This window comes from Trichechus manatus, unplaced genomic scaffold (assembly GCF_000243295.1).
Source record: "Trichechus manatus latirostris isolate Lorelei unplaced genomic scaffold, TriManLat1.0 scaffold00075, whole genome shotgun sequence".
Lineage (NCBI taxonomy): Eukaryota > Metazoa > Chordata > Mammalia > Sirenia > Trichechidae > Trichechus > Trichechus manatus.
This window is the reverse complement of record NW_004444011.1, coordinates 5,300,412-5,311,061: the sequence shown is the minus strand read 5'-3', so window position 1 is coordinate 5,311,061 and position 10,650 is coordinate 5,300,412. Positions and strand designations below refer to the sequence as shown.

General features: G+C 38.5%; 1 protein-coding gene across 1 annotated transcript in view; it reads left to right on the top strand.

The window, feature by feature from the left end:
* Nucleotides 1-10,448, top strand: part of ARMC3 (armadillo repeat containing 3) — a 138,477-nt gene extending 128,029 nt beyond the window's left edge. The window contains exons 17-19 of the mRNA XM_012556714.2: nt 4,153-4,353; nt 6,281-6,443; nt 10,239-10,448. Coding sequence (XP_012412168.2) covers nt 4,153-4,353; nt 6,281-6,443; nt 10,239-10,448 — 574 coding nt within the window. The remainder of the gene's footprint in view (nt 1-4,152; nt 4,354-6,280; nt 6,444-10,238) is intronic.
* The last annotated feature ends 202 nt before the right edge of the window (nt 10,449-10,650 follow it).

The window sequence follows — 10,650 nt, the reverse complement described above, 5'->3', positions numbered from 1 at the left end:
ATATTTTCTCTGTTTATCATGATGTTGCTTATTGGTCCAGTTGTGAGGATTTTTGTTTTCTTTATGTTGAGGTGTAATCCATACTGAAGGCTGCAGTCTTTGATGCTTCAAGTACTCTTCATTTTCAGCAAGCAAGTTTTTGTCATCTGCATAACACAGGTTGTCAATAAATCTTCTGCCAATCCTGATGCCATGCTCTTCTTCATATAGTCCAGCTTCTTGGATTATTTGCTTAGCATACAGATTGGTGAAAGGATACAACCCTGACATACACCTTTCCTGATTTTAAGCCACTCAGTATCCCCTTGTTCTGTTTGAACTACTGCCTCTTGGTATATGCACAGGTTCTGCATGAGCACGATGAAGTGTTCTGGAATTCCCATTCTTCGTAATGTTATTCATAAAGATTACAACCTAGAAAACCCTATGGGGAAGTTCTGCTCTGTCACAAGGGGTCAATATAAGTCAAAACTGACCCATTAGCACCTAACAAAAACATTGTAATGGCATGATTCATTTTAACAAGAACCGCGAACTGTTTGCAGAATGGCTGTACCATTTTACATTAAAATCGGCAATTTATGAGTGATCCAGTTTCTCTGTATCCTCTCCAGCAGTTGGTTTTTATGTTACAGTTTTTTATGTTAACTATTCTGATAGGTGTATTGTGATATCTCATTGTGGTTTTAATTTGCATTTCCCTGAGGGCTGATGTTGAACATAGACTTATTTGCCATCTGTATATCCTTTGGTGAAACATCTTTTCATGTCATTTGCCCATATTTTATTGGATCATTTGTTTGTTTGTTTGTTTGTTTTGCTGTTGAATTTTGAGAGTTCTTTATATAACGTAGGTATTAGTCCTTTCTCAGATATTGCAAATATTTTCTCCCACTCTTTAGCTTGTTTTTTCATTCTCTTTGCTTTCACAGAGCAAAAACTTAAAATCTTAATGAGGTTTGATTTATCAGTTTTTTCTTTTATGAACCATGCTTTTATTGACAAGTCTAAAAATTCTGTGCTTAGTCCTGTATCTTAAGATTTTCTCCTTTGTTTTTTTCTAAATGTTTTATAGGTTTCCATTTTGAATTAGTTTTTCGTATGTTGTTGTTGTTAGGTACTGTTGATTTGGCCCCAACTCATACTGACCTTATGTATAACAGATGAAGTGTTGCCTGATCCTGCACTATTCTCACAGTCATTTTGCTTTGTTTGAGCCCATTGCTGCAGCCACTGTGTCAATCCATCTCATTGGGGGTCTCCCATTTTTTTGCTGACCTTCTCTTTTACCAAGCATGATGTCCTTCTCCAGCAATTAGTCCCTCCTAATGACGTGTCCAAAGTAAGCAAGATAAAGTCTTACCATCCTTGCTTCTAAGGAGCATTCTGGCTGTACTTCCTCCAAGACTGGTTTGTTCATTCTTCTGGCAGTCTATTATATATTCAATATTCTTCACCAACACCACGATTTGAATGCATCGATTTTGCTTTGATCTTCCTTTTTCATTGGCCAGCTTTCTCATGCATATGAGGCAACTGAAAATACCATGGCTTGGGTCAGATGCACCTTAGTCCTTTGATTTTTAACACTTTAAAAAGGTCTTTTGCCACAGATTTGCACAATGCAATACGTCATTTGATTTCTTGACTGTTGCTTCTGTGGGCACTGATTGTTGATTCAAGTAGAATGAAATCCTTGACAACTTCAATTTCTTCACCATTTATCATGATGTTGTTTATGGGCTCAGTTGTGAGGATTTTCGTTTTCTTCCTTTTGAGGTATAATCCATATCGAAGGCTGTAGTCTTTTACCTTCATCAGTAAGTGCTTCAGGTAGGCTTCATTTTGTATAAGATGTGAGATTTAGGTTAAGGTTCATTTTTTGCATATGGATATCCAATTGCTCCAGTACCATTTGTTGAAAAGGCTAGCCTTCCTCCCTTGAATTGTTTTTGCACCTTTGTCAAAAATCAGTTCAGCATATTTGAGGATCTATTTTGTGTTCTCTATTCTGTCTCATTGATCTCTATGTCTATTCCTCCACCAGTAACACACTTTGTTAATGACTGGAGCTATATAGTAAGCTTCAGTATAGAGTAATTCCTCTCAGTTTATTCTTCTTTCTCAAGATTTTTTTCAGCTATTCTAGGGTCTACGTCTTTCAGTATAATTTTTAGAATGAACTTTTCTCTGTCTCCAAAAACCCTGCTGGGATTTTGATAGGAATTGCTTTAAACCTATAGATCATTTTTAGGAGAACTGACATCTTTTCTATGCTGAGTCTTCAAATCCGTGAACACAGTATGTCTCACCATTTATTTAGGTCTTCTTTGACTTCTTTCATAAGAATTGTTTAATATTTAGCACAGAGATCCTGTGCATATTTTGTAAAGTATACACCTAAGTATTGATTTTCTTTGGAGCAACGATAAATGATAATGCATTTTTAATTTTGGTTTCTGTATTTTCATTGTGACTATGTAATTTTTGTGTGTTGATATTGTATCCTGAGATCTTGATGAATTCATTTTTATTAGTTCTAAAAACCAAACCAAACCAAACCTGTTGCTGTCTTGTTGATTCCAACTCACAGAGACCCTATAGGACGGAGTAGATCTGCCCCGTAGGATTTTCAAGGAGGGGTCGGTGGATTTTAACTGCCAACCTTTTGGTTAGCAGCTGAGCTCTTTACTACTGTGCCACCAAGGGTCCTATTAGTTCTAGGAGGGTTTTTTTTTTTTTTTTTTTTGGTAGCTTCCGTGGGATTTCCTACATACAGTCATGTCATCTGCTTTGTCTTTAGTTTTCAATAGTTTGATTTTGATGTGTCTGGAAATGGATTTCTTTGGGTTTACCTTATTGGCATTTACTGAAATTCTTGAATATGTAGGTTTGTATCTTTAACCAAATTGGGGAAGCCAGTTCAGCCCTTATTTATTTAAAATAATTTTTTTTTTTTTTTCTGTACTGCAGCCTTTCTCCTCTTCTTCTGGGACTTTGATAACACCAATATTAGACCTTTTGTTATTGTACCACAGGTCCCAGAGACTCTCTCCATTTTTTTTTCTGTGTTGTTCAGATTGAATCGTTTTTATTTATCTATCTTTAATTTTACTGATTCTTCACATGTTATCTTTATTCTGCTATTAAATCCACCCAGGGAGACTTGTTTTTATTTGTTTGATTGTTTAGTTAGTTTGTTTGTTTTGGTTTTTTGTTTTGTTTTGGGTTATTGTATTTTTCAGTTCCAAAATTCTATTTGGTGGTTCTTTACATCTTCTGTTTTCTAAGATTTTCTCACTTTACACTCATCTCAAGAGTAGCCTTTCTTGTTGGAGAATTTTCATAGTAGCTACTTTGTCACATAATTACAACATCTGTACATCTTGACTTTGGGGTCAGTTGATTGTCTTTTCCCGTGTGAGTTGAGATTTCCCTGGTTCTTCCCATGCTGAGTAATTTTGGATTGCAATGTTGTGTTATAAGATTCTGAGTCTTATTTGTACAAGCATTACTTCCATGATTTAGGTAATTTCTCTTAAGAACAGTGATCCAAATTTTTCTTGGAGAAGATCTCAACTGATGCAAGAGATGATATAAGACTGGCTTAGACTCCCTAAAGAGGCAACTTATTTTTTTCCAATTCAATAAATTTTTATTATATACCTACTATGTGCTAGACACGGAGCCTTGGTGGCACAGTGGTTAAGAACTCAGGCTGCTAACCGAAGGGTCGGGAGTTTGAGTCCACCAGCCGCTCCTTAGAAATCCCATGGGGCAGTTCTGCTCTGTTCTGTAGGGTCGCTTTGAGTCAGAATCGACTCGACGGCAACGGGTTTTTTTTTTTTTTTTGGTTTATGTGCTAGACACGGTGCTAGGCAACCATGCAGAAGTTCAATACATGATTTTAATAAGATACATCAATCACATACGGTTCTCTTACAAATTAATTTCTCCTGCATAATAAAAACTTTATAAAATAAAACTCTAAAATTGTCATTGAAAATTTGAAAACTATATATGATATTGTTGTTGAGGCACAAAATTCCTTACTTCTGTGATTGCTCTTCAGATCGACTCAGAGCACAGTTGGTGCGTATTCATTTGTTTAGCAGAAGATGCGATTTTGTTTGCTGTTCTTAACTCTCACAGAAAAGGCAGAGGAAAAAAGGAAGAGGAAAAAGTAAAAGAGGAAGAAGAAGTTTTGTCAGTACCAAAAATAACTGGAGAAGGAAGCCCTGATAAAGAATGGTGCCCTCCCTCTGACCCTGACTTCTGTCTTTATGTTTATGAAGTGACCAAAACAATCCTGCCCATCACCAACATGAAGGAACAGATTGAGGCTCTTGCAAAGTAAGTTGTCTGTGTATACATATATATTTTTAATTTATGAAAAATAAGTTTTTTATCTTAGTAATTTTTTTAAGCAAATTTTCAGGCAAATACACAATAGTAAAATTGAACTTCTATGGCACCCTGGTTCTGACTCTAAAACAGAAACACAATAAATTGAAAAGATTCTGAATTTCTATTTGAGGTCATATTTCTATCAAAAATCAGAGCTAGGAGCTGGAAATTGCTTGGAGAAAAAACTGCCTATATCCTTTATTCCAGTGAAACTATTAAAAGCACCTTTCAATGTGATCCTGAAGATGTTATTAATGGCTCAAAATTTGAAAGTGAAATCATTCCTTAGGTGTATGGAGTGCTCATGATTTAAAGGAATCCTACTGTAAATTACTTGCAAACTCACAAATTATTTTCTAATACAAATAATCACCTCTTGTTTTTCTATGTTATATTTTGTGTTTCGAGTTTCTTTAAAGTTAGGGTATAAGTAGTCTAAGAGATGGCTGCTTGGGCAGGCTCAGAGCTCTGTGTGAGCCAGTGGCATTGCCTTCCTCCTGGAGCGCTTAATCTGATTCCACTAAGAGAAGCCTGAGAATTGACTTCATAGCTGTAAGGGATTAGAAACCAGTGTAGAAACAGAGGAGAGCCTTTGTGATGGACATCAGCCAGTAGGTGAGCTGCTGGGTTGTGTAACAGCTGCAGTCTCCGTGGGAGCTTATATCTACTCCAAATAGAAGTGAGTTGCAGTCATCCAACCTAGATGTGACAACTGTAAGTCACACAGCTGCCAGCTCATTGACTTCTTGTCAGCCGGAGCTGGAAGAGAACGTTTCTGGCTACTGAAGTTTTCCTAAATGTCCTTGAGAAGTGATGACACAAGCAGAACTCTAATTCAACTCATTTAAACATTTGTCAAATTTCCTCATGCTTTGTTCCTATCAGAAACACTTTTCATCAACCCCAAATAGTTGTCTGTTTAACCTGAGCACACACCAAGCTATAGCGAGAGATACAGAGAATTGTTTCCACTGGCTTTGGTTCCCCAGCATTTGCTGACACATACTTGGCTGGTAAAACTGCGAGTCAATTCAGCACCTTTCTCCCCAATCTCCACCCCCTCCTTTATTTTTAATCTTTGTTCTTCTTCACTTGGCTTCACATACAGCAAGGAGAAATTCTTTCTTTAAAATTTTGCAATTCTGCCTTTACCCCAAGAGTGCAGCGGTATGTTGGATTTTTTTGTTTGCTTGTTTTTTTTTTTTTTTTTTGGCCAGTGAGTTCACTGGCTTCTTTAGCGAGAACCTAGTTCTAGGAGAAACCCACAGGCAAAGGATTACACAGTCATCCTGCCTGATACACCCATACCTAATTCCTGCTGCTTTTCCCTTTTTGTTTCTTCATCCTCTCTTCTTTAGTGCTATGTAAATGCCATGTCTTTCTCTAAATGAAAAACTAATAAAATGTAAAAAAATAATAATAAACTTGAAAATATTTGTGAAACTAATGGGACCATTCTCTGTATTTATCTTGTCTCTGAGTTTCAGTTGCTCGAAGCAATGACCATATGTTAGTACAATGCCTAAGATTTAGATGAAAACATTTAAAAATATTTTTGGAGAGTAAGAAAATTATAAAACTGCATTGATAAAAATTTAGTATGATATTGATTTATATCTTGTTCTCAATGTTGGGAAAATTAGCATTCATGTTCTTTGTGTTGAATGAAATTAATAGAATTTGTAGTTTATATGTAGGTAGTTTGAACACAGTAAGCACAATGCTAACCTACTTACAAAATAAGTAAATTTTAAAAAGTAAAGCAAGCAATAAAAATCAAAAGGAATGTAGTTTTTATACATAAAATTACACTCAAGGCATACAAAATAAGATATCAAATTTGATTGATTTGATATCAATATAATTGACACAGGTATGTGGCAGAAAGAATGGGTGGTCATATTCCAAAAGAGAAACTACATGAATTCAGCTGGGAACTTCACATAAGTGAATTAAAATTTCAACTTAAATCCAATGTCATACCAATTGGACAGATCAGAAAAGGGATCTTCTACCATCGAGCTTTGCTTTTCAAGGTATTTAAGATGCTTTTACCTTGCTTGCCATTAGGTGAAAATGTTTTGTCTTTATCATATTGAAGTGAGCCTGTTGCTAACATTTAACTAGATAATAGTAATTCCATCTTTTATACACACACACACACACACACACACATATAAAACCACCAGACTATTAGAAGCATATTCACCCATTCATTCAACATTTATCTTACACCTACAATGGGCCGGGTCTGGGATTATAGAGATGCTAAGCTGACAGTCACTGCTACACTCCAAACCAAAAAACAAAACAAATCCATTGCTGTCTAGTCCATTCTGACTCATAGCGACCCTGTAAAACAGAGTAAAACTGCCCCATAGGGTTTCCAAGGAGAAGCTGGTGGATTTGAACTGCCGCCCTTTTGGTTAGCAGCCTTAGCTCTTAATCACCGTGCCACCAGGGGTACCTAAACCAGGGTTCAGAGACGATGTCAAGGGAGGTTTCAGGAAAGGAAGTGATACGTTGCCTTAGTATCAGAGGCTACATAGGAGTTCACTAGGTAAAGAAGGAAGAGAAGGGCATTCTAAACAGAGTAAACATCTTATGCAAAGTAACACGTATAAGAGACAATGGTTTATTTGAGGAATATAGAGTAGTTTGTCTGGATGAAGAAAAGAGAAAGGATTGGATGGGGGCCAAAGGACCAGATCATAAAGCACCCATGGTAAGGAGTTTGCACCTGATCCTAAAATCTAAGAGAAGCCACTGAAAGTTTTTAAGGAAAAAGGGGTAACATGATTGTGAAAGATCATTCAGGCAACAGAATGGGGAATGAACTGGAGCAGGGGCAAGACTGGAGACTTGGAAGACCAATTGGAAGGTCACTGGGGCAGGAAATATGGATGACCTGGGCTAAAGCCATAGTAGTGAGGATGTGGATGAAGGGATGAATTTAGAGGGAGATTTAGGGAATATAACCAAAAGTGTTGGTGACTGCCTAAGAGCGATGTGAGAGGTTGCATGAGAAGAGCAAAATGACTTCCAGGTTCTGAGCAGGGCAACTGGGGGTGATGGCACTATTCACTGAGATGGGGAACATTAGAGCAAGGTCAGGTTTAAGAGAGGGGGTGATCTTTTGCTCCATTGTATCCACAGTATCTGGCATATAGTATGAGCTAAGAAAATGTATCTGATGTCCCTCTAGCTAGCCCTACTGAGTGTCTCATAGGCACCTCAAACTCATTATGCCAAGCCGAATTCATTACCTTTCTCCTTCCACCTCAAGTGAATCATGCAGTTACCCAGAACTCTTCCACCTCTGAAATTCTAACCTCCAATACTCACTGATAAAATCTCTTATCTTTCCACCACCCCTCTTAAATCCTTCACACCTCCTACATATACTTTTCATCTGCTCCATTTTTGCCCCCAATTTGTTGGTTTTTGTTTGGCTTTACTCTCCACAGCCCACCCCCCACCCCACCCCCGCCAATGACCTTGATAAATTGTCCACAGCCCTAATAATTTGCTCACTAATTTCCCTCATTTTCTTGTGCCCTTTCCTTCCACCCCTCTGCCTTGACAGCTAAGCCTAGACCAATCCAACTGTCTGCACTTTCCACTATTAACACTCAGGTTACAGAGCACAACAGTGATTCACGCCACTGCAAATTCATGATGTCCAGATTTGGGTGGATATGCATGCTGCCTGGTCACCCTTTCCCAGCTCCTAGTCATAGGCTCTTCCTATGTCCTTCAGCAGCTGTGCCTGACAAATGTCCCTTTTCCTTATCCCTTTCTTCATCTCCACCTCTTCCCTCAAAGCAGTGACTGCGTGTCCCACTTCACAAAGGAAATACAGACTTTCAGATGGGAACTCATCCAACTTCAGTCGAGGCAGTATAACCACGAGGTGAAGGGTTTAGGGTCTGGTGGTGGGTTTCTTGGCTCTAACTTTAACTCCACCACTTCCTGTGACCTTGGCAAAATTATCTAACCTCAGCTATACTAGCCATAAAATGAAGAACACAATAGTATCTATTTCACAGGGTTCTTTTGATGGTATACAGTGCCTTAATGTGAAGGAAGAGATCAGTAAATGTTATTTTGGAGAAAATATTGTTATTATATATTATTTTTGTCTCTCTACCCCTAGATTGTCAGTGCCGTGTGTTCAGATTCTGTGTTTGTGTTATGGCTGACTGTTTACCAAGTAGTCTCAGGTTAGATAGAGTGTAAGGTTCCTGGGTGGTGCAAATGGTTAACATGCTTGGTTACTAACCGTAAGGTTGGCAATTCGAGTCCACCCAGAAGTGCCTTGAAAGAAAGGCCTGACAATTTATTTCTGAAAAATCAGCCATTGCAAACCCTATGGAGCACAGTTCTACTCTGACACACATGGGGTCGCCATGACTCAGAATTGGCTCAAATGCAACTTTTTTTTTTTAAACCCAAGACAAAACCAAATCCAATGCCATCAGGTCAATTCCGACTTCTACTGACCCTACAGGACAGAGTAGAACTGCTGCATAGGGTTTCCAAGACTGTAATCTTTACGGAAGCAGACTGCCACATCTTTCTCTCACTGAGGTGTGGAGAGTGGGTTTGAACCACTGACCTTGTGATTAACAGCCGAGCACTTGACCATTGTGCCACTATGCCCTAAAAATGACAACCATGTCTTAGTCATCTTGGTCCACCCAAAACTATGTGGTGCAGTCATTACATAGTAAACAATCAATAAATTAAGCTACTATTTAAATATAAAACCAAAATCCATTGCCATTGAATTGATTCCAACTCATAGCAATCCTCTAGGACAGAGTATATCTGCCCCATGGAGTTTCCAAGGAGCAACTAGTGCATTCAAACTGCTGACCTTTTGGTTAGTCGCCCAGCTTTTAACCACTGCGCCACCAGGACTCCATATTTAAATATACAGATTATTAAAATAACAATTCTTACATTTATGTATTCAGTACTTAGTGCCAGCAGATACTGCTCTAAGCACTTTCCACGTATTAAGTCACTTCATCTATATAAGCACCCTGTGAGATAGGTACTGTTATTATCCTCATTTCACAGATGAAGAATGGAAGCACAGAGAGGCTAAGTAATTTGCCTGAGCTGACACAACTTAGTAAGTGGCAGAGTGGAAATTCAAACTCAGGCAGTCTGACGTCTGAGCCAGCTCTCTTGTCTGCTATGATGTGGCTAAGGAGGTTCCAGATTGTTTTAAAGCTACCTTTTTTATAATCTCAAAATCAGGAATAACCAGCGGGCAAATTGAAGAGACATCTTCCAAAGAACATAAGCAAGCCCTAATGAGGTGGCAGCAGGTAACCCAAGAAGAAGCAATCACTCAGAATCTTGCTTCTCCTGTTCCGTGGCACTGTCTACATTACACAGAATAAATCAGCTAGAAATAGGTCCCTGCCAATTTGATCCCTCCATGCAATCCCACTGTATCCCACACCCAGAGAGCAGCCTGGAAGTGTAGAAAGCTTGATAAATGCACTAGTGCTGAAAGCTCACGGAATAGCTTTTCTCCAACTACATTATCAATCTTGTGCTGATACGATACGGTGTAACTGCCTGAAAAAAGTCACTTCCCAGCAGGACACACAGAGATTTTTGGTCTGCAGAATCTTAGAGGAGCAAGGGAACTTGTCATCACATTTTATTGGCTACTATCACAACAGTGCACATTTTCAGCCTCCTATCTAAGCATTTATTTGCATGAGTTGCATATTTCACCTTCAAACAAGGTGGGTTTTACAACTAAGGCTCTTTCTCCACCCCCCTTGTGGGTCCCTCCTTCTCTCCCACAGGCTCTGGCCGATAAAATTGGCATTGGCTGCACTCTAGTCCGTGGGGAGTATGGCAGAGCTTGGAATGAAGTGAAGCTGATGGACAGATCTCGTAAGGGAGTAATTGGGTGTCTACCTCCTCCTGAAACATATATTGTTGATCTCATGTTCCATCCAGGCGAGCTGATGAAGTTAAGAAGTAAAGAGGCAGACCTTTACAGATTTCTTTAAACTGTCAAACGAACACAAGAGGGGTTCGAATTCATTCTGTGCACTTTATATGAAATTTATCCATTGATGTTACTTCTCTGAATAAAAGTATTATAGAAGTGTTCTCTCTGTGTAGAAATGAGGAACTTGGATTGAACTTTGTTATGCTTCTGATTTCGGCCTTTTACCAAGAGTTCACAGTCTTATTAAGCCATGTTATGCT